General features: G+C 46.7%; 2 protein-coding genes across 3 annotated transcripts in view; both read left to right on the forward strand.

Moving 5' to 3' along the window:
- The window catches only part of LOC136125829 (UDP-glucuronosyltransferase 1A1-like), a 45,574-nt gene extending 34,126 nt beyond the window's left edge, over nucleotides 1-11,448 (forward strand). The window contains exons 1-5 of one of the 2 annotated variants that reach the window (XM_065880824.1): nucleotides 954-1,825; nucleotides 7,499-7,630; nucleotides 8,304-8,391; nucleotides 8,680-8,899; nucleotides 11,149-11,448. In XM_065880824.1, the coding sequence (XP_065736896.1) occupies nucleotides 962-1,825; nucleotides 7,499-7,630; nucleotides 8,304-8,391; nucleotides 8,680-8,899; nucleotides 11,149-11,446 (1,602 nt within the window). In that variant the 5' untranslated portion in view covers nucleotides 954-961 and the 3' untranslated portion in view covers nucleotides 11,447-11,448. Of the gene's footprint in view, nucleotides 1-953; nucleotides 1,826-7,498; nucleotides 7,631-8,303; nucleotides 8,392-8,679; nucleotides 8,904-11,148 lie in introns of those variants that run through there. The other variant, XM_065880826.1, reaches the window with a different exon arrangement.
- A 3,199-nt stretch (nucleotides 11,449-14,647) lies between these two features.
- The window catches only part of MROH2A (maestro heat like repeat family member 2A), a 37,950-nt gene continuing 28,281 nt past the window's right edge, over nucleotides 14,648-24,316 (forward strand). The window contains 5 exon segments of the mRNA XM_065880190.1: nucleotides 14,648-14,697; nucleotides 18,283-18,377; nucleotides 18,610-18,791; nucleotides 22,419-22,550; nucleotides 22,729-22,891. Coding sequence (XP_065736262.1) covers nucleotides 14,648-14,697; nucleotides 18,283-18,377; nucleotides 18,610-18,791; nucleotides 22,419-22,550; nucleotides 22,729-22,891 — 622 coding nt within the window.

The raw sequence follows: 24,316 nt of genomic DNA on the forward strand, positions 1-24,316 counted from the left end.
AGCATGGAGGTAACTTAAAAAACTAAAAATAGAGCTACCATATGACCCAGCAATCCCACTACTGTGCATATACCCTGAGAAAACCATAATTCAAAAAGAGTCATGTACCCCAATGTTCATTACAGCTCTATTTACAATAGCCAGGACATGGAAGCAACCTAAGTGTCCATTGACGGATGAATGGATAAAGAAGATGTGGCACGTATACACAATGGAATATTACTCAGCCATAAAAAGAAACGAAATTGAGTTATTTGTAGTGAGGTGGATGGACCTAGAGTCTGTCATGCAGAGTGAAGTAAGTCAGAAAGAGAAAAATAAGTACCGTATGCTAACACATATATATGGAATCAAAAAAAAATGGTTCTGATGAACCTAGGGGCAGGACAGGAATAAAGACGCAGGTGTAGAGAATGGACTTGAGGACACGGGGAGGGGGAAGGGTAAGCTGGGACAAAATGAGAGAGTGGCATGGACATATATACACTACCAAATGTAAAACAGATAGCTAGTGGGAAGCAGCCGCATACACAGGGAGATCAGCTCGGTGCTTTGCGACCACCTAGAGGGGTAGGATAGGGAGGGTGGGAGGGAGGCTCAAGAGGGAGGGGATATGGGGATATATGTATACATATAGCTGATTCACTTTGTTGTACAGCAGAAACTAATACAACGTTGTAAAGCAGTTATACTCCAACAAAGATAAAAAAAAAATGTGATTCAAGTGATTGTTAAGGAATTCCAGCTAGTTAAACTGTTGTTGCCTATGAAGAGACCTAGTCAAGTTGTACCCTCTTTATCTCTAAAAGTAAACTTCCAGGTACCACTAGCTGACTGACAGCGATTGTCATGTGACATAATCAAACATTAACTTGGTGTACAGTTTGGTTCTTGTGCTGTGTAAGTGGGAGAGGGCAGACCTCTGGCAGGTGACAGTCTTGGTAGCAACGGCAGGGGCACCATGACAGCAGGGTCCCAGGGTCCACGTCCACTCATCCTGGGCCTGCTGCTGTGTGCGCTTGGCCCTGCCCTGACGCAGGGTGGGAAGCTGTTGGTGGTCCCCATAGACGGCAGCCACTGGCTGAGTTTGGTCAGGATCGTCCAGCAGCTGCAGCACAAGGGACATGACATAGTGGTCCTCGCACCCGACGCCTCCATGTACATTAAAGAAGGGGCATTTTACACCTTGAAGAGGTATCCCGTGCCATTCCGAAGGGAGGACTTGGAAGTGGCTTTTATAAACCTTGGGCGTAGTGTTTTTGAGAACGACCCTTTTCTGCAGCGCATGATCAAAATATACAAGAAAATCAAAGATGACTCGGCTCTACTCTTTTCCGCCTGCTCCCATTTACTGCACAACAAGGAGTTGATGTCTTCCCTGGCAGAAGGCAGCTTTGATGCTGTACTGACAGACCCTTTCCTTCCCTGTGGCCCCATCGTGGCCCAGTACCTGGCTGTGCCTGCTGTGTTCTTCTTGAATGGACTGCCGTGCAGCCTGGACTTTCAGGGTACCCAGTGCCCCAACCCACCGTCCTATGTGCCCAGGCCTCTGTCCTTTAACTCAGATCGCATGACCTTCCTGCAGCGGGTGAAGAACATACTCATTGCCTTGTCAGAGAGCTTTCTGTGCAACGTGGTTTATTCCCAGTACGCACCACTTGCCTCGGAAGTCCTTCAGAAAGACGTGACTCTCCAGGACCTTATGAGCTATGCATCTATCTGGCTTCTCAGAAGTGACTTTGTAAATAATTACCCAAGGCCCATCATGCCCAATACAGTTTTTATTGGTGGGATCAACTGCGCTAGCAAAAAGCCACTATCTCAGGTGTGTATTTGAGTGGGAACTTTAGATGCCTGTCGTCTAGCAAGTGCTTTGGGTAGATGAGCTGAATGAGGATGCTGAGATAGTCTCAAATGTCCTCTCTCGTTGATATCTCACAAGACTCCTAGGTCAGAGTTGTAATTTATAGCTGTCTTTGGCATCATCTTCTGGCTTATTTCTTTTATCAGATACTTGAGGAAAGTGTGTTTTGGCCACTTTATTCTGTGTGCTCCAGCAGATAATAATTAGATGCAACACCGTTTAAATGCCATAAACACAGCATGCTGGGTTCAGGGTTCTTTGCAGAGAACAAAAATGTGCTTCATGCACTTTGCCTGTGACTGGGTCAGGCTCGCAGGAGTCAAGATTGCTGAAATAATTTTTTGATATCTATAGATCCCAGCAGGGAAAATTGCCTTTATGTTCCTGATTAAAGGTTCGTTTCTAGATATTCTGATAGGCTGAATCCTGCAGTTCCATTTCTTCTACTAAGCAAATCACCAGGTAGCCAGGTTCTGACAACGGGCAGAAAGTTCATGCATCTCTCTTAAATGCTTATATGTTAATTTTTTTCCCCTACACCATTGGAAGTATGCAGAAAAGTAGCATTCACATCCTCTTCCAAGTCTCAACAGAGGAGATAGAGAATAGCAGGAGAGGCTCCTTCAAAAGGGGGTTTGGGAAGGATTCTTCAAGAAGATGACATTTCCGTAGGCGTGCATTCATTTATTTTTCAAGTATTGGTTGCGAATCTGCTGGTAGCCCAGGCACTTTACAGGTGCTGAGTCTGGCTCTTACTAAGGGGCTCTCATCACCCTTGGAGAGCGATGAATCTTATTTCCAGTGTGCCCCTGACGTGATTAAATGATCATGTAATTGTCACAGCCAGGAGAAACTCTGGGCAGCGGGAAGAAAACCAGGAGAAATCAAGTGTCAGGTGGATGCCTCCACCTCACTGCTGCAAGACAGAGTCTCCATACTCTGTCTTCCACCCCTGTAATGTGGAGAGAGATCTGATAATCCCTCAAAGGTCCTATGGCAATAAGATTCTGAGAAATGGCCCGTTGGACACGTTTGTGTCTGATGGGGTGGTCTGGTGAAGAAAGAAGGAGGTGGTGTTGATTTTCTGAAAGCAAGATGAGAAAACCTAAGAGTATAGAAAACCATTAATGATTCTTTCTCAGACAGAGGAAAAGGAAGGGGTGAAATATCATCAAAGCAACGGGCGTATCTCAGGTCGAAGGAAAGAAAGCTAGCCAGCACATCCAAGTGAGGTTTTCATTTCATTGCTTTGCGTTGTTTGCCATGGATTTTTGGCAAACAGTCTTTATTTATTTAAATGATTTCCTTCTTTATTTTGGATGTTTAATGGGAGAGGCTGAAGAACTTTATCAACTGCCTTTCTTGCTGTCATATTTTTATGTCATTTATTGATATATTTTTTCCCCTGTAAATTTGTCTAAGTGGTGAATTGTATCGCGTAGGTATTGGTTGCTGCCTTGTTTGGTGCAAATAAGCTTAGGTGTGAGAATGTCTCTGTAAGTTGTACCAAATAGTAGCTCTCCTTGTCCTATTTTAAGTGCTTTTAATTTGAAATTCCCCTTTTTTGGATATTAATGTCACCATTCCTGCATTATTTTTGTTTACACTTCTCTAGTGCCTCTTTACTACTCCATATCGTCAACCTTCTTCTTTCTCTTTAAACAACATGGAGCTGATATTCTTAACCTAGTCAGGCAGATTCCTTTAATAGTTGAATTTTTCCTGTTTGTACTTAACAATTGATAGATTTGATTATAATTCTTCCAGTTTATTTTTATTTTGCTTTGTCATCTCCCCTTTTCTTGATTTTTGCTGGTTTGTCACGTTGCTGTTATCTTTTTTCCTTTTTATTAATTAAAGAATGTTACTCTGTGCTTCCCTCCCTCTAGTGGGGACCAACCTACTCCCAATGCTATTGGTAAAGGTCCAGAACTTATCAAGAATAAAGATAAAATCTTTATTTGGTAATGGGAGTCCATAGAGAAAGCACAGCTTGGTGTTGGGCATACCTTTGGGGTGTCTGAAAGAAAAAAGATGATAGAACAGTGTCGAGAGCAAAGGCATGAAACTCAAGAATTCCAAGATGTCAGTCCCCTCTGAGGGTGAGAGACCACCTTTACAGATATGCAGGGTTACAGAGATGACATCCATACATCCACATTAATTGTAAGGAAAATAGCCAAACAGAAGATGGGTGAGAACATACTTGAAGATGACGAGGAAAAGAAAGAGTGCCGACCAGGGAAGCCTGCAATGTTTGTTAAGTGGCTCTGAATGTATAATGATAAAGCGACATGTTTCCAACATACTAAAGGTTTCACGAGGCTTTCTTGCAAAACAAAAGGCATTTGGGAAGGAAAAATCTAATAAAAGCCTGGAACTGAAAATACTAAACTTGCAGCAAAAGTCAGGATTTTTATATTAAAAGCTTCCTTGGAGTAGGCAAGTCTTTTCGCTTTGGGGAGCCTTATTTTTTTGGAATGGGATAAGAGGCGGGGGGTCGAGGTTTATTTCAGCCATCACATGGCTTTGCTCTTTGGCCATTCCAGAGACTGTGAAATCGGGGCAAGGTTTAGGGGAACTTTTGCCAAGTAGGGGGTAGACCTTACCATTACTGAATCATGTACTGGCCCAGAATCGACACTGGCCATGGTAACACAAGCTCTGCAGCTTGCCCTTCTGTGTTCTGTAAACGGACTTTCATGGCATTTAAACTCCAGCCAAGTGATATTACCTAACTTTGGGTGTTTATGGCCCTGCACGTTCCTTCTGTGTTAATCACATCCTACGGTGGCTGAGTGGCTGTGGAAGGGTATGGAAGGAGGGGACATTGGCCCTTTCTAGACAAGGTTAAATTGAGAGTGGGTTTCATGAAGGAGAGGAGGTCCTAGGAAATTTAGGAAATTCAGCGTGGTCGGCGGGGAGGATGATACCCACTCCCTGACCTTTCAGATGAGCCCAATGGGAAAGGCCAAGACACAGCTGCCAGGAGCCAGGGCCCTAGAACAGGGCCTAGGCTGGTGGGGGCAGACTAGACAGTGGGATGGGCTGGCAGTAGGGCTGGTCAGTGGCTTTACTGGCATGCTTGGGATCAAGCTTGGCAGCCGTCTCTGAAAATCATGTGTGCTGAGCCCCGTCTGAAGTCTCCTAGCTCACATCCAGGGGAGCCAGCATCCTGGTTTGTCCAGGACTGTTCTGGTTTTAACACTGAAAGTCCCAGGAAGCCCTGCAGTTCTGGGCAAAGCCAACCACATCACACAGTCTCACTAATGCCTTTGGCACTCTTTGGAGACACATAAAACCGTCTGGAGACTCTCAGGGAGTTAATTAGATCATTAATAACCGACAGTTGGGGGAAAATTGCCCTACTTATGCCTTGCTCTATTTCCTTTAAGCAGATTCCCACTGTGTATGTGTGTGCCCCTGCGTGTGTGTGCATGCAGGTGTGTGTGCATGTATTTCCTGAAGCCTGGAGCACTCTGGCATTGGCTCTGAAGTTTGGGAACAGATCAGGCTGAGCTAAGATTATTGTTGAGGGCTGAATCTAGGAGCTTCCTTCCTCTCTTCCTGAAACACACCCACCGCTCATCTCCAGGTTCTAATGCTAACGGTTAAAGCTGCTGTTCTTCTCATTGAATCGTTTTGTCGCATCCTTTCAGAGCTTTTGTTTGACATCCGTCTCTAAGTCTATTCCTTATTGCTTTAGGGAAGGGCCTTTGCCAGGTTGTAAACTAGGATCTGTATTTACTAGTTGGGATCCCTGCCGTCTCTGATTCTCACCCCATACACACAGACATTTTCTAAAATCCTGTCTTCCTGCTTTATTCAAGGGAACCACAGCTCGCTCGTGTTCTAGTGGTTGTAAGATTCATTGTTAACTGGAAAATCCATCACGGTGTACAGTTCCAACACACCAAAACTCACTTGATTAGCAAAATTACTCCTTGGGAATTCCCTGGCGGTCCAGTGGTTAGGACTCTGTACTTTCACTACCCAGGGCCTGGGTTCAGTCCCTGGTTGGGGAACTGAGGTCCCACAAGCCGCACAGCGCGGCCAAAGAGAAAAAAATTATTCCTTGATAAAAAAAGTCGACTTAATGGCAATAGGACGCCGTTGGCCAAGGGAAGGACTTTGAATCAATTCAGCCCCCCCGTTCGTGAACGATGCTGCCTCCCGTGCAGAGGGCAACAAGCTGCTGTAATCTGCAGAAGGCTTAGCATGTGGCCCCCTCTCTGTTCTTCATTCCTTATTCCCTGTGTCGTCTGGCCCAGAAGTCTCCTCAGAAAGTCCCATTGCCTCATTTGAGCTTTGTCCTTAAATAGCCAAGGCCGTAATGCCTGCACATGGTCCTTGTTGGATGCCTCCTGAGACAATGGAGCAGCCTTACATGTGCAGCCTTCCTTGGATGACCATGACGGACATAGTGATATAAGGAATCAGCTTCTGGGACAGGACGTGAGCACTCTGTGAGGGTCATACGCCGGGTGGGTGAAGATTCTGCCTGTTTCTCCTTCCCACCAGTGGCTTTGGTAGTTTGGTAGGCAGGGTTTCTCACATGCCCTTGACCTTCTCTGAACTCCACAGAAGGGGCTCAGATCTCTGGGACACGCTTGGCAAGAGTTCCTGTCCCCTATTTTGTATTTTTCTCACCTAGTTTACTTTTCACAGTACAATAAGGAACCAGCAAAGAAAGATTCAAATAAACTTCCGGATACTCTTCTTGCTAACACAGGCAAGTTCACTTAAACTCTTTAGAAACTCTTCTCCAGGAAAGGTGGAAAAATGCATGGTTGACTGGTTGAATTTCACCACTGAGTTGACGTGAATATGATCTTTAATCATCCAAGTGTGTTTGGCTGCCGTATGGGAAACTGCCATAGGCTGCAGGGAAGCGAGAGCTGTGAAAGGATGTTTTTGCTATTTGAGGCTTTTTCCTTAATCGTGAGCCTAATCCTTAATGCTGTCTGTAGCTTTCTACTTTGACTCCATTCATTCTTTCAGTATAAAAGAATATTCTAGAAACCTTGAAAAGTAATACAGGTCTTTACTGTAGATTTTCTTAGACAGGCAATACGGGAGCTTTAATGTCCATAGAAAGCTTTCCGAAGTCCTCTTTGGACGGTGTTCCTCTCCTCCAATGCTTCCTTCCCCAGAATCTGCTGAAAGGCTCTCTCCTCTCTCCAGGATGCCCCTTTCCCTCTCCTCCCTCCATCCCGTTGCCTTCAACCCTCTGCTTCAGCCCTGCCCACCCTTAAAGGCCTGCTTATGTCCCAGACTTTCCCAGCTGCCTGAAGCCCTGGGGAAGTGGATCTGGTCTTACCTCCGATCACTTTTCTTTTGGAAACTTGGCACATTACCTGGATTCTGTATCTCAAGGAAGAACCCAAGTGATAACTCTGTAAGCAGGAAGCCTTCCTCCTGTGGGATGGAAGGCAGTTAGGGAGGGAGGGATGCTCTAACACACACTAATTCTTTGTGTCTCTGTCACACACACACACACACACACACACACACACACACTCACTCCTTTAATCACATTCTTAAGAGGAAGATACCTGATTCATAGCTGAATGTATGCTGTCGCCAAAGAATATGAGAAAAAAATTTAACTGGAAATTTCTTTTCTGGTCCTAGGAATTTGAAGCCTATGTAAATGCTTCTGGAGAACATGGAATTGTGGTCTTCTCTCTGGGCTCAATGGTCTCAGAGATTCCGGAGCAGAAAGCTATGGAAATTGCTGATGCTTTGGGCAAAATACCTCAGACAGTAAGAAGATTCTACACGATTTCTTTTTATCTGTCTTCACAAGAGTTCTAACCCCAGGCTTTCAGTACCTAAATTAATTCTATGAGTTGGGCTTTAGGCTTGGGTTTCCCTGCCACTTCCCAATTATTAATCCAAAGTTGTTCTTTTTTTGCAATTTCACTCTCAACTACTCTGTTGAAACATGATCCACTTCACGAGGAGGTCTCTTTCTCTCTAAGTGACTCAAAAGTATATTAGAATTTATTTTTAAAAATAAAATGGGCAGGATAGTGTTTCTTCATATTGCATCAGAATATTTCTCCAAAAACCTCTTGCTTAGAACCCTGGATTTGTTTCTTATATTTCTGCTTTAATAGTTCTATGCCCACTCATTTTGTTAGGTAAACTTTCCCTTGAAGTGCAGAGAAGTGCAAAACTCGTAAATGTACAGCTTGATGAATGTTCACAAGTTCACAAAGTGAACATACCCGCGGAATCAAGCCTCTGGAACAAGACACAGAATGTTACCCATCCCCAGAAGCCTTCTTAGTCACTATACCTCCCACCCTTGCCAAGGTTATATTCATTCAGAGAGACTCCACTTTCTAGCTACTATAGCAGATGTCTTGCTTTGTTTTAAAAATCATGTTATGTTCCTAAACTTCATTTTTTTTTTTGTTTTTGCTTCTGCAAGGTCCTGTGGCGGTACACTGGGACTCCACCACCGAATCTTGCGAAGAATACAAAACTTGTCAAGTGGCTGCCCCAAAATGATCTGCTTGGTACGTGGGGAGGATTTGATGTGTAGGTAAAACCAAGGCTAAATTAAGAAAGTGGCTCAGGCAGGGCTATTCTAAAGAATTGTTTAGCTGGAAAATATTATGGCCAATGTATCTCACGTTGCTTTTTACCAAGTAGGACATCTCAACCCACATTTTCTTCTGCACATTTCTGCAAGGGCCACATGTGGATGGCACTGGGTCCTGAGGGTGCTTTCAGAACCTAGATGATGTCAGGTTGTGAAACTCAGTGGCTTGACTGCTGGCATCCCTCCCTGTTTTGCTTCTCAGGTCACCCAAAGACCCGGGCCTTTATCACACATTCCGGCTCCCACGGTGTTTATGAAGGAATATGTAATGGTGTTCCGATGGTGATGATGCCCTTGTTTGGTGATCAGATGGACAATGCAAAGCGCATGGAGACCCGGGGGGCCGGAGTAACCTTGGACATCCTGGAAATGAGTTCAGAAGATTTAGAAAATGCCCTGAAAACTGTCATCAGTGACAAAAGGTAAGAGAGAAGCTACCAAGGAATACTACTTATATTTTGGCCATCGCTTCACAATAAATCTTCAGATGTGAAAACAAATACATCAAGATCTAATTTATAAGTAAGATGATTTGGGGTTATTATTATTCCTTTTAGAAAAAGATGCTTTAATTCCTAGGGAATTTATCACAGAAGTGATCTTAAATATTATTTCCCCTGGTATACTTAAAACTCCAATTAAAACAAAAACAATGTCAATATAATAGATGTCTGATCTATAAGTTCCTTCAAAGAGAGTATTCCATTACAAGAAACATAGTGTCCGTAAGATAAAAACAAACCAGGTGCTTAGGGTAAGGCTTTTCCGAGCACTGACACCTGTGAGAAATTTTGTCCGTGGGGTTTATTAATGTGTGTGTGTGTGTGTGTGTGTGTGATGTGATATGACAAACGCTTATAATAAAAGCAAAGTCAAGTTTGTTCAAATGTGGCTATGGAAACAATTCAAAAGGCAAAAAGCCAGCAGATCAGATTATCTCTGCACGAACTTTATTGTATTGCTACAAGTGATAGGCCGATCAAAACCTTACGAGAAGTGATTGCCAGCAGTGGACTTCATCCAGTGATCAATCATGTATGTGCGTGTGCACATGCACGTGTGTACGGATCTATGACAGTGTCCGGAGCCTTCACCCATACTTGCTTCATTTTGAAGGAGGACAGATGTGAAAAGACTGGAGTGTGTTCAGATGGGAGGACACACTACACTGGGGGATGCCGAGCCTGGACAAGGAAAACGTGCTGGAAACGATGGTGCTCGCATGTGTGTGATGCCTGTGAATAAAAAGAATTGTCTGCATAACCCCAGGGTAAAGTGCTCACAGTGTCAGTGACAACCTTCCCAGAGCAGTTGCTGTGGTTCTTACCCATCTTTCCGACTGGCTTCTGCAGCCCAGCATGTCGGCATCGGGCTGCTCGCATAGCACAATTAAAGCCCGATTTCTTTCCAGATGCTGGAAACCCATTCTTGAGGCTCATATTAGTGATGTAATTTTGACCTTTCGTTCAGTGGTATGGACGACTACTTGTAACCTAAAAATGACTTGGCAGAAATTCTCTGGTACATTATCATTAACAAAAACCAAAAAACACTAATCGGTCAGCTTAAGTTACTAGCTAACTTCATCTATTCATTTCTGAGCCATCTCCGATTGTGAATCTCCATGTTTCCAACACTCTAAGCTGGGACTGGACCTACATAAAATAAAAAAAAGTGGAAAAATTTCCAACGTCAGATTATACAACCAGGCCATATCAGGTGCTCACTAAATATTGAATGAATGAATGAAAGTCCAAGAAAATCTATTTTATAAGAGAAGATTTATATACAAGGAAGATGTTTAACAATTTATGGCCAAATATTAATAGTACATTATAATAATATATCCAAATAAAATGATGGACATATTCAAGAAAAGCAAGGATCATAACTGCTCCTGAATAAGCGCCTCACTTTTCTCGTTCTTCTCTCTTTTCTTTCCCTTTGCCTTCTTCTTGTCCTTCTCATCGTCCTCCTTCTCCTTCCTCTTTTAGTGCATCCATACTAAGGGTTGAAGTACGTAACCCATTTTGGATTTGGATATTCTGACTCAGCTATCAACACAGTCCAAAATAAACAGGAATCCATTTTTCTTTAACAGGCTGCAAAGACACTGCCTCATGCAAAATTTAGCACTTGGAGGTTTGATGTTTCGACAGTTGAATTGAAAGTATAGCACTGTCTTGGAGATGGCACTTAAAAATGGCTTTTACTTTGGCTAGAAGTGATTGTTTACACTCTCATTGAATGGGAAATCATTAATAATTTCTGAGATGACCTTTTCCTTTATTTCTTTATCTTGTTACCAAAAAAGTATGATCAACTGCCTACAAAGATATCACTAAAAAGAAAAGAAGAAAAGTAGGAAGCAAGTTTCAAATAATTTAAAATTATAGTTTTGGCTTCCAGTTTTCTTTCTTCCTTTCTCCCTTCCTTCCTTTCTTTCCTTCTTTCCCTTTCTTTCTTTCTTTCTTTCCTCCCTCCCTCCCTCCCTCCCTCCTTTCTTTCTTTCATAAAGAATATTTAGTGTGTGTTTTCTTTTTTGATTACAATAGAAACTGCCAAGTTTGGAAAATCTGGTAGCGTTCCTAACTGGAAGCAAGCATAGAGAGAGGATGGTTCCCTACTGTTGGTGTTCCAGGCATTCACATAACTGTCTTTGTGTGTTCAGCTATAAGGAAAACATCATGCGTCTCTCTAGCCTTCACAAGGACCGCCCCGTGGAGCCTCTAGACCTGGCTGTATTCTGGGTGGAGTTTGTGATGAGGCACAAGGGGGCGCCACACCTGCGCCCTGCGGCGCATGACCTCACCTGGTACCAGTACTACTCTTTGGATGTGATCGGCTTCCTCCTGGCGGTCCTACTGACAGTCATCTTCATCACCTTTAAGGGCTGTGCCTTTGCCTTCCGGAAATGCTTCGGGAAAAAAGAGCGAGTGAAGAAATCTCATAAATCCAAGGCACACTGAGAACTGGGTTGGAAACTTGCAAAAAGAGTCAGGTTAAATTCATGTTATGCTTATTCAAGAAATACTTTGCCAGAAAATAACACCCCAGAGTGTGTCTTAAAAAATAAAAATGATTTAAACGTTAGTCACACGTACAGGTAGAGATATTTAACTATCTTTTCTGCTCCCTCCAGTATCTTTAATCTGGACTACACTTGTCATCTTTCAAATCACTTGTAAAGAGGGTTGGATAGGTCCCTCCTTCAATCTGCAGTACTTTACCTACTCAGAAATGGGGCCTGTTCGGGAGCCACCGCTTCCCACCACCGCTCCCCCCTCACCCCCGGATGAGTTGTAACCTTGTCTTCTCGCGTCTGTAGGTGGTTGTGATAGATTCCTTTACCGATAATGGCCGGTTCTAAATTATGCTCTTGCTTCCCAGATGTCACTTTGCGCATTTAAGTAAGGAAACGTTTATTCCTTGTACTTGATATGACATGAATGAATGGTATAGATTTCTGACTTTGGGGGGAAAGAATGATGTATAAAATTGATGGGTGATACGCCTGAGCAGATAATCATGGCTTGAGCCAAATGGATCTGAGTTTGACAAGAGCCTCAATTATAGAGACTGGCAAGTCTATTTTCTCTGATGTAATAACTAAAAACATATTAATAAATTCGTATAAATTATATTTATTAGGTGGTCTCTTCATGGGTGTTGCATTTATTTATTGTTAAACTACATGTTCTAACTACAAAAGTAATGCATGATTCTGACAGAAAATTGGAAAGATATAGAGGTGTACACACACAAGGAAATTCACCATTAACCATGTTCCCTGCAAGTAACCACAGTTAGTAAATATTTTGGTAAATGTATATAGTTATAAAATATTGCAAAGATACCAAATATATCTAGTGTTTTCTAACATTCTTCCTTCACTTCATCCTATAGTGAATGTTCTCTCCAGGTCTCTGTATAATATTTAATGTGTTTTAAGTGGCCAAGGAATATTCTATTGCATGAATATACCAGGATTTATTTAACCACTACTTCCTGGTGTATTCACTTTTATTTTCTTTGAGAAAAAAGACTTCACCGAATATCCTAGTAGCTAAGTCTTTGTACATATTCATGACTATTTCCATGGGAAAGTGCCTTACAACAAATCAATGGTTGTCTGTTTCGGTTCTTTTTTTTTTTTTTTTTTTTTTTTTGTGGTACACGGGCCTCTCACTGTTGTGGCCTCTCCCGTTGCGGAGCACAGCCTCCGGACGCGGAGGCCCAGCGGCCATGGCTCACGGGCCCAGCCGCTCCGCGGCATGTGGGATCCTCCTGGACCGGGGCACGAACCCATGTCCCCTGCATCGGCAGGCGGACTCTCAACCACTGTGCCACCAGGGAAGCCCTTGCTTCGGTTCCTTTGAGGTGAGGATCCACAGGCAAGGAGTTTATCTGGGAAGTGAAGGAAACCCTGAAGGGGAGTGGAGAGCAGGATGGGGAGTGATGACCACCAAGAAGGCAGCTCTCTGTGGGCAGTGGGAACTGAATCCTGCTGGTTGACACTGGGAGCCAGTGCAGAAAACATGCCAGACTTACCCAGACCGGAGGGGCAAGGCCCTTGGGGAGCTGAGCACTTGCCCCTGTCGGTGATTGGCTGCTCCCAGGTGGTATTAATTTCCCTGCGCTTCCAGTCGGCCACAAGAGCAGGCAAGGAGGGCTTTAAAACCCAGAGAGATCCCACTGGAGAGAAATGCAGGTGTGGTGTTGGAGGTCAGGCCCTGTGCACTAAGAGGTAAGAACACAGGGATCTGGGTGGGGCACTGATGCACGGTTACCTTGGGCAAATGGTTTGAGATATTCCCAAACTGTGCCAGAGAGGTTCAATCAATGAAGGAGCCAGGTTCTCACACTCCCTTCAGTATAAAGTATTATCTTGAAAAAAGAAAGTATCAGTTTCACAGGCAAAAGTGGGATTTTGTTTTTAATTGCCTGTTATTATTATTAAAGGTTGAATTTTTTTTTTCAAGCTCATGAGCCATTTGTGTTTCTTTTCTGGAGAGTATCCTTTGCCTGTTTTCCTGTGGGGTGTATTACCCTGATGAGTTTTTTTTAACTTTTTTCTTGTTTTCCTTCCCTTTATTTTTATTTTTTAAATAAATTTATTTATTTATTTAGGCTGCTTTGGGTCTTCGCTGCTGTGCGTGGGCTTTCTCTAGTTGCGGCGAGAGGCGGCTACTCTTTGTTGCGGTGTGCATGGTCTTCTTATTGTGGAGGCTTCTCTTCTTGCGGAGCACGGGCTCTAGAGCGCAGGCTCAGTAGTTGTGGCGCATGGGCTTAGTTGCTCTGCAGCATGTGGGATCTTCCCGGACCAGGGCTCGAACCGTGTCCCCTGCATTGGCAGGCGGATTCTTAACCCCCGAGCCACGAGGGAAGCCCCTGATGCTTTGTTGAGTGCTTACTGAATCACTGAAAATACCCTCCTGTCACGTGCATTTTTTTCTTCCACTTGTTCTTTAATTTTGTTCACACCTTTGTTTGTTGGTTTGTTTTTTGCTTTGTGTTACATGTAGAACTTTCAAATGTGTGGGCTTCAAATTGGAAGACTGGGGTCATGGCTAGCTAGGATTTCTCCTGACCCCAGCCCAATTTATTCCTTCCCTGGGTGGCTTTTGGAACACAAGCCATTCACACCAGTTCCATCCCACGCCTCTGAGCCCCATGTTGATTCGTGGACTATGTCCCCCCTCCTTCAAGGTCCTTCTCGGTCGACCCAGGGACCACCTCCCAGCCTCACTGCCCACGCCTCCCTGCTACTCCACCCCTCACCCCCCCAAGCCCCAGGGACCCCGAGCTGCTCTGACCTCCCCCAGTTGATGTTCCTGTGCACCTCTGTGTTCCTAGTTGTTTTGTTTGTTTGTTTGTTTGTTTTTGTGGTACGCGGGCCTCTCACTGCTGTGGCCTCTGCCGTTGCGGAGCACAGGCTCCGGACACGCAGGCTCAGCGGCCATGGCTCACGGGCCCAGCCACTCCACTGCATGTGGGATCTTCCCGGACCGGGGCACGAACCCGCGTCCCCTGCATCGGCAGGCGGGCTCTCAACCACTGCGCCACCGCGGAAGCCCCGTGTTCCTAGTTTTTAGACCCTCTTGTTTACAAGAGAGAGAACCCAACTTGGGATATCTTAAGCAAAAAAAGAGGTCATTTTGTAAGGAGACATGCTTCCTAAGGGTGAGAGGCTCACGGCCAAGCCTCCAGAGGAGCTGAGGTGAGTGGAGCCTCTCTGGCCCCCTCCCATCGCTGCATGCTCTGGGCGCCGGCTTTAGGGCTCCCTCTCCTCTCGGCCTTCCCTGCTCCTCATTCCCGGGAACCGTCATCCCCAAGATCCCACAGGGGACTGACTGCATTCTCTCTTGCCCAGAGTTCCGAATTCCTGTGAGAAAGAACCTGATTGGCCCAGCTGGATCACGTGTCCACTCCTTGTCCAATCAGGAGTGGTGGGGGAGGGATTATAGACGGAAAAACGTGGCCGCCAGGACCCCGTAACTATGACTCTGTGGGTCAGGGAAGCGGGAGCCTTGTGAGCCGGTAAGGTGCCCCCAAATGTGTTCACTGTATACATACTCTATTTTCATTTTTTCCATTTTCTTACAGGCCCTTCCATGCACTTAAACTCGCAGGTTTCTACAAATACCGTGTTTTCTTTTTTTCAGGTTGGTTCCCATAGAAGCAGATGTGGGAAGCTCAGTTGAGTGATAGCACTAAGAGTGGCTGAGTTTATGAGTGCATTGTATCTGAGTCCTATGTTACTGTCATACTCAGAAAAAAACTATTTTCATTTGGAAAACCAAGCAGAACCCACTTCATTCTCCTGGATCTCATCCTCTTAGCATCCTCTCTAGATAACGTGTTTGGGGCACCTCACTTTTGGCCATGGCGTACACTCACCATATATGTAATAATAATAGAAAAGGACCCCTTCCTCCACCCCTTCTGATAGCCATGTTCTTCACAACGTCACATTGCAGCTCTTCCTATCAAGAGGGAAATCTATATCCCCACCCCTTGAGGCCAGACTGGCCTGTGACCTCCCTTGGCTGTTAGAAGGTGTCAGAGGTGAAAGGTACAGTTCAAGTCTAGGCCCTGAGACGTCTTGGTGTGTCTGCCCGTTCTCCTGGAAACCTGCCCAGATGCTCTGAGAACAACCTGGGCTAGCCCTGTTGCATGATGGGAGACATGGTTCCTGATCACCCTAGTCACTTCAGCCAATAGGAAGCCAACTGCTAGGCATGTGTGTGAGGCCATCTTAGGCTAGCCAACCCTCATCTAACCCACTGGCTACCACAGAGGCATGAGTGACTCCAGTTATGCTTGACTGGACACAGCCCAGATCAACGGAAACACCTGGCTAACCCATAGACTTGTGAACAATAATAAACTGTTGTTTTCAGTCATTAAATTTTGAGGTAGTTTGTTACACAGCAACGGCTGACTGATACATTCACTTCTGGCTCTGAGTCCACAATCTTTCATGTGTTGTGTCTTCAGACTCTCAGAGGACAATGATGTGTCCTACCCACCTCTGTATCCACCACAACATGGAGAGCCAAGCTTAGCTGCATGGTTCAGGCACACAGTCAGAGTCTGTGGGATAGAATTGCAGCCATTTCACTGAGTAATCTTTGAAACAGAAAAGAAGGCCCAGAAGGGAGTGGGAGGTAGGGCCAAGGGGACTGTGAAAGAAGGGGCATGTTATAACTGCCTTCTGGTGTCTGTTCCATCATGGTTTACATGTCTCCAAAGGGCAGACTGAGGAAAAATGCGTGAATTTTGCGAGGATGAGTGTTTGGCACTAACTACGTAGAGGAAGCTCGTTTTCTAACCCCCGGGATTCGGTGAAGTAGAAACGGGCTACTGAGGGTCATGACCTCTGGGGTATGAGAGGTGACAAGCGGAGGCTGAGGAGCTCCCTCTTGGCAGTGTGGACGATGGGAAATTAAGTGGGAATTGTAATTAAGCAGTCTTAGACCTAGGTGGCTCTGGGTCTTGATCTGTTGTCCTGTAATGCCTAGAAGTTCATGCTTTTATTGCTCACACTGTTGATCGGGACTGTCTCTCGCAGCTACAACTGACAGAAGAATCCTCTGAGCCCCACTTTTGGTTCAGGGAAACAGTGTCACTGCCCTGTCTTTCTTTGACATTCTTTATCTTCAGGAGGAAAAAGGATCTGGGAGCTTTTATCCCTCAGTGTTGACATCTGTGTTGATGTTTGTCAGCCCTTAAGAAGTTGCTGATGTCAAGAGAGCCCCTTGAGAGGAGCGATGAGACCTGCCAGGGGGGATTTCTCATTAATCATTAGTTTTCAGCGTCCAGAAGAGAGGGAGAAAAGGCCCTTCCTAACCAAGTGTAGCTATCGATCACTGTGTGACAAATTACCTAAATGTAGTTAGGGCCACACTGCCCCATCCCGCAAGCTGTCCAGTCCTTGGGGAAGAGAAATCCTCTTCTCAGGACCTCTCTGTCACCCCCATCTCCTCCAGCTGCCCAGATCATACCTCCCCACCCTGGGCTCCTATCACTACATCCCCAGGGGCCTTAGCTGTGAATCCCCCCCTCTATTTCCTTTCCCCAAACAGGCCACCATACCTCACCCCACATATGGGTGACAGAAATGTTGATTAACAACATAATGTGGGTTTTTTAAATCCCAGGGCCCTGTGCACTCCTCAAAGCCCTGGGTTCACAGAGCTCAGGGAGACAGTTGGATCTGAGAGTTCCAAGGGTCTGGGACCCAACGGTGATGATTCTAGTGAAACCCTCCCACCCTGTCAGGGGACCTGTTCCCTGTCTGAGTTACGACTGAGGAGCCCGAAGGTCTCACTCCTTTGTCAACCCAACCTGCCATTGTCCACGTTACCATGATGGGTATCAGGCAGAGAATGGAGCTTCTTCTTGTGGTGTATTTTTGTTCCATCCAGGAGAAAACTCTGAGAAAAGGTCAGTGTTTAGGTCCCACACTTGTTCCTTAAAGGATTCCCAGGAGGATGGGAACACAGGATGGTGAAGGGCCCTGGGATGGAGTTTGAGGAACTTGGGACAGGAGGAAAAAGGATCTGGGAGCTTTTATCCCTCAGTGTTGATGTCTGTGTCGGTGTTTGTCAGCCCTTGAGAAGCTGCCGTTGTTGAGAGAGCCCCTTGAGAGGAGCGATGAGACCTGCCGAGGGGCATTTCTCATTAATCATTAGTTTTCAGTGTCCAGAAAAGAGGGAAGAAAGGCCCTTCCTAACCAAGTGTAGCTATCCATCACTGTGTGACAAATTACCTAAAGGTAGTGGCTTAAAATAACACCTGTTTATTATGCCACAGTTTGCGTGGTCAGGAGTCTAGGCTTGGCTTAGCGGGGTCATTTATTTAGGGTTTCATGGGCTGTACTCAAGATGTTGTCTGGGCTGCGTCCTTTCTGGAGCTTGGTCCTCTTCCAAGCTCATGTGGCTGTTGGCAGAATCTAGTTCCTTGTCGTTGTAGGACTGAGGCCCTCAGTTCCTTGTGACATGGCCCCCTCCATAGGCAGTTTATATCACCACTGTTTACTTTTCAAGGCCAGCATGAGAATCTCTCTCCAGTCTGCTAAGATGTAGTCTTATATGACATAATGTAATCATGGCAGTGATCGCATCATGGGAGGTTCCCATTGCTTTTGTCATATTCTGTTGGCTAGGATATGGGTCTAACCAAGTCATGGGTTCCTCCCACACTCTAGGGAGGGGGGTTATGCAGGGTGTGACTCATGGGGGGTCGTCTTATGGTGGGATGACACACCAAGTATTTTACAAATCTTATTATCTCAAAATAGCTTGAGGAAGAGATTGGCAGAAGCATCAACAGAGTCAAATGAGGACGTGTCAGAGGAGACAGAGGACCTGGAACCTCTGGAACCAGACGACAGTGGTAAGAAAGTCACCCCCTCCCTGCACTCCTGCCTCATTTCGGCCACTAACTCCTGGAGGGCAAGTCTTGGTCAAGATCTCAGTTTCTCCATCTGTACAGTGGATAGGAAGGTCCCTGCCCAATCATGCCCCAGGCAGAGCTAGAGCTGTGCAGGTATCAGGGAGACCAGAGCACAAGGAACAAGCCCTGTAATGGTCATCTCGGCATCACACCTGTGCCACCTTTGTCTCAGGTACCTTCCAACAAGTCACAAACCTCCTCAACATCATGGACAGCGAGTCAACCAAAACGGACGCTGCTGGGGCAGGTCCTGACATGCGGAAGATGCTGGCCTCAGTGATCATCAGGGAGAGGGCTGCCACTGAGCCCTCTGTGGTGATGGACGCTCTCATCCGCTGCCTGCGGGTACCAGAGGTAGGACGTCCTCTCCCTCAGCCATTCCTCTGAGCCTGGCCACCTGTTTGCGTGTCTGTCCACTGCTCAGCACACATTCACTGATTGTTGTGGATGTAGGCTAGGTTCTGGGGTACAGACAATGACCAGACTATGAGGGTCTCAGCCCTGGAGGCCCAAGTGGGGCCTGGGCCACTCACAGGTTTTCAAAGCTCCTCGGTATTCTGACGCAGTGGGTTTGGGAGTCACCGTTCTAGAGCAGGTGAGCTGAGTTGCAAAGATGTTGAGCAGGGGTGAAGCAGGTGGATGTGGGGGAACAGAGACACACCAGATGCAAGGTGCAGGGGTGCTTGGCCAGTGGAGGCTGTTTACTGGGGCAGAGGCTGGGGTAGAGATACTGGTGGGAGTGATGGAAAATGTAACCGAGATCATGGTGGGCTTTGTACGACAGGGTAGAGTTTGGACCAGAGCATCAGTATCCCCTGAGGACTTGTTAAAACTTCAGATTTCTGGGGCCCATCATGAGAGTTTCTGATTCAGTAGGTATGGGGTGAAGCCCAAGAATCAGCATTTCTAGCAAGGTCCCAGGTGACGCTGCTGCTGGTCTGGGGACCACACTTGGAGAGCTGTTGAATTTTAGACTATTCTTGAGCTTTTGAGAGTGGGTAGAAGAGCAGGTCCTTATAGGAATTCTTAATAGCAAGTTTTATTTTATAGAAAGAAGATACGTGGCAGCCTTGAGGGAAGTCGGGGTCCAGGAGCATAGGCAAAGAATTTGCAAAAGTCTTTTAAAACATAGGTTTTATTATTATTCAGGTATAGTGAGACCAACAGCCCAGGAGATGATTGCCCTTGAAAAGATGGTCTGTTACTCACAGATCCAAGAGGCAGGGGCACGCCATGCCATGCAGGCCCACAAGGAAGAACCAGAGTCAGGCGGGAGGCAGAGGGAGCAAGGGGGAAATGTACGCAGGAGTGTTTATTGTGGCTTCTGTAGGGGAAGATCCGGCGAGGCAGGATGAGCAGACGTCGGATTGGCTAGTGTGGATAATTTCAGTGAGGTCTGGGGTGTAGGTGCCACCCTGAGTCGTCTGGTGCCCGGCCCTGGGGTGATTAGAGCAGGTGTATAGTGGTCCAGAGCGTGAGAGCCTGATAGAAGAGGTGGCTGGTACGTGGAGCCGGGATTGCTTGCTTGTATTTGACAAGCTTGCTCGTGAGTGGGTGGGTTGTTTGCCATCTCTAGGAATTGACTAACCCTGGGCAGTCTCTCCAGGGCCCACAAGGCCGCAAGAAGTCAAAGCATCAGGAAATATAGAAAAATTTAAAAACCGCGGTTAATACCCAGGCCATGATTAATGATCAGTGGCAATAAACAGATGATGAACAAGTAGGCATATTTTGTAACTTGACCTGTGTTCAAGATTTTAGTTATTCTTTAACTAGTGAAGGAACCAGTAAGAGTTAAAATCTGTTAAAATGACAGTTTTACTTACAGAGCTTTACATTCTTTACCAGACAAAATTCCTGTTGTCACGAACAGGAATCATTTTCAGCGTCAGTTTCCTAAAACTTACCTTCTATCTCCGTGGAGACGTAGCATAGCCTAGACTATCACAGGCGATCAAAGGCACACACTCCCACAGGCCGGATGATCCTGCAGGGGCAGCCAGACAGCACCAAGCCCGCCTCTGGGAAGCCACCCATGCCTGTTTTATGCCAGTTTCCAAGTCTTTGACAATTTTTCTCTTGCGCCCGTAAATATTCTCCAAAGATTAATTTCGATTGCAGAAATTAGGCTGGGCGTATTATAATTTGCCTGGCTGTTTACATATCTGCAGCAACAGTGTTAGCTACGCATCTAGGCTTCCTTGAGTTTGCCTTGAAAATCTAGAGCGTGAATTCTCAACGGGGTGATACTGCTCCAAAGCAGGTAAAATTGGTTCTTGCGGCAGTGGGGGTGGGGGGTTGGCGTGTTTTTAGTTTTTGATGTACAAAGCACAGATATGTATACTCAGCTATATTATGTCTTTGTGGTATTACATTTTCATGGTGGGGGGCAATTAGGAAAAAACGCTTAAGAAGGCTCCTTAGGGGACAATAAAAAAGAAAAAAAATGAAGAGGTTGAGAAAACAAGGGCCATCGGACTAGGCAGCGAAGGCCACACGGTTCTCTTCGGTCCAGGAGTTTTCATGAGGAATCTCTCACTGGAGTTTACAAGCCTCTAGTACTTGCTATATCGAGACTGGGAAAGAAAGGCCAAGACTCTCTGTACTGGATGTCATTCATAGAACATATAAATTTCATTGACTTCCTTTCCTCTTGAGGTCCCCAAATTTGCTAAGGTCTTGACTGTTGGTAAGTGACCTCCTTACCAGCCAGGGGAGGGGGCCATCTTCCCAGAGCGTTTTGCAGGTAACAGCCCCCATGGAGAGGAGTCCACCCTTGTGACAAGAGCTATCTAAGAAGCAAAATAGATGATGTCCTCTTGGACTTGCAAGAGGGTCAGTGCCAAATCTGTGGAGGACCCTGTGTGCTGACCATTTGACACCTGCCTAGCTGAGTATGCTGGGCTGAAAACAGTGGAGAGAGGACAGATTTGCAGGCCACACTGACAGGGCCAGTTGTATGAGCCTGATGGGAGGAAGGGAGCGGGTGGCGTGAGAGATGGCGGAATCGGGGTCAGAGTCTTAGGCAGTTTCAGGATGGTGGGGTCATCGACCAGATGAGGCAATGATAATTCTGCATCCAAATCCAATGTGTGGGTGTTCCCCCCGCCACCAAATAATTCTCTGACACCAGCTAGGTGTGCTACAATTTAACTCAATTCTGACACTGTCTACCTGGAGATAGTGTCAGATCCCAGAGGTTAAGGGCTCAGTCCCATAAGACGACCCCACCCCCGCCCCTGCTTCAGATGCCAATCGTAAGTTTGGCCAACTGGCTATGGTTTGGAGGTTCCCATGACCTCCTCCTTGGGTTCAGTTAATTTATGAGAGGGGCTCACAGAACTCAGAGAAACATTTTACCTACTAGATACTAGTTTATTTTAACAGGATATAACTCAGGACCAACCAGATGGAAGAGACATATAGGGTGAGGGTTTGGGAAAGGGCACGAAGTTTCCAGGGCCCCTCTGGGCACGCCACTCCTGCCAAATCTCTGTTTGTTCACCAGTCTAGAATCTCTCCGAACCTTGTCCTTTTGGGTTTTTATGGAGGCTTCATTATCTAGGCATGGTTGATGAAATCACTGGCCATTGGCGATCGATTCCACTTCCAAAGCCTCTCTCTTCTCCCCGGAGGTCAAGTGGGTGGGAATGAAAGTTCCAATCCTCTAATCAGATGATTGGTTCTCCTGCCAACCAGTCCCCATCCTTAGGTGTGGACCAAAAATCATCTCAATATAACAAAAGACACCTTTGTCACTCTCATCACTTAGGAAGTTCCAAAGATTTTAGGAGCTCTGTGCCAGAAACTGGATGAAGACCAAATATAAATTTCTTATTATAAATCATAATCTCGCACTGTTTGGGAGGAGGACCCATAGGAGGGAGGACGTGTGACTTCGTGTGCTCTGGCAGGGCCGGGTCCCTCGCAGCCTTCGCTGCCCCCTCCAGGACCTTCCCACCTGCCATACTCGTTCCCCAGATTTCCACTCAGGGCAAAGTCAACATCTACAGCGTCCTGCAGGAGGTTCTCCAGCAGCAGGGGGAGCTGGAGGAGTGCTGCGTCCAGAGGCTGGTCACCATCGCCTCCAAGGAGATGAGGGAGATGCTGCAGGTAGTAGAGCCCTGCCACCCACCGACCCAGGGGCTGGGCCTTGGTAGGTGCGGCCTGGGATGCCCGAGGCCCTTGTCCAGTTACCTCCTGGGGCAGGAGTACGCTGAGCAAGCCCAAGGGAGCCCAACAGGGCTGGAGCAGGTGGTGACGCCACACATCCCTCTCCCGTCCCCTGGAGGTGGAGGGCTACGTGAGGGCAGAGGTGGCCAGTGACACCTTGGTGGCCCTGTCCCGAAACCACTTCAGCTTGGTCGTGTATGAGCTACAGCACTGCCTCAGACCCCTCAACCTCGCCGAAGAATTTGTCATCATCACCCTGGCGAAGCTGGCCAATGGCAATGGTAGGGCCCGTGGGGCCTCAGCCCTAGTATCTGACCCCTTTATGACCATCCCGTGTTCCTGCCGGGCCTCTGCCCTTGTCTCTGCCCCCACCCCCTTACATTTCTCTCTCTTATTACCTTTCTCTGGCATTCCTCCTTTTCATCTTTGTGTGTCTCTCTGTCCCTCTCAGCTGCCAAGATTCTCTCTCTGTGTTTCCGCCTCTCATTTCTGTATCTTTATTCCTGTCATCCCTTCTCTTCGAAATCTCTCTCTCCTCTCTCCCTCTCTGGCCCTGTTCTCTCACTTTCTCCTTCCCTCCCTCCCTTTCCATTCCACGAACATGTGCTGAGTGCTTGCTCCATGCAGGCCTTGGGGTGGGTGCTGGGCCACAGGTGAGTAAGACACCGTAAACCAGTAAACAAGAAAACAGATAATCATAATATGAGGTGGCAGTTATGAAGAGGACAGCCAGGGTGCTTTCTGAGATCAGGATGAGGGCAAGAGGACCTCATCTCTGTGGGGCCCTCATTAAGGTGGCGATGCTTCGACTGTGACCGGAAGACTCAGATGATGATTATCTGTGTGAAGAAGTAGATGAGGGAGCCATCCTGCACTGAATGTGCAAAGGCCCTGTGGCAGGAGAAAGCTTGGTTTCTCTGAAGAACTGAGAGGTCACTATGCCCGGAGCTAGAAAGAGGGCTGTGATGGGTGTAAAGTGAGCTTGGAGAGTGAGGCAGGGCCTAGTGGGCGTGGCGAAGAGTCTGGACTCTATTTAAAGGCACTAGGAAGCTACTGAGGGATCTTAAGCTGCAGAGTTGCCTGATGAAACTTCCAGGAAGCCAATTCTTTTTTTTTTTTTTTTTTTTTGCGGTACGCGGGCCTCTCACTGTTGTGGCCTCTCCCGTTGCGGAGCACAGGCTCCAGACGCGCAGGCTCAGTGGCCATGGCTCACAGGTCCAGCCGCTCCGCGGCATGTGGGATCTTCCCAGACTGGGGCGCGAACCCGCATCCCCTGCATCAGCAGGCGGACTCTCAACCACTGTGCCACCTGGGAAGCCTCCCAGGAAGCCCATTCTTGCTGTGGTGTGGACGGAGAGGGGGTGGGAGGTGTGTAACTGTGAGGTGTCTGTGGCTCAGGCTGGGACTCATTCGGCAAGTGGAGGACAGACGTGAGTAGTAGATGGGGTTCTGGTCGGCGGACTTGCCGATGGAGTGTGTGTGAGAGACAAAGGAACAGGAGGACCCAAGAATGACACTCGGGTTTCAGGTTTGAACAGCTGCATGTATAGTGTGTTCATTTCCTGAGACCGGAAGCACTGGGGGAGAGAGAACTTAGGGCTCAGATGAATTTCTTTTGCATGGATTGAGTTTGCATCCCTTGAGAGATGTCCAGGTGGAGAGGTCATCAAGGTCATCAAGCGGGAAGCAGAGTGCAGAGGGCAGGG

The sequence above is a fragment of the Phocoena phocoena genome, chromosome 7 (assembly GCF_963924675.1).
Source record: "Phocoena phocoena chromosome 7, mPhoPho1.1, whole genome shotgun sequence".
Lineage (NCBI taxonomy): Eukaryota > Metazoa > Chordata > Mammalia > Artiodactyla > Phocoenidae > Phocoena > Phocoena phocoena.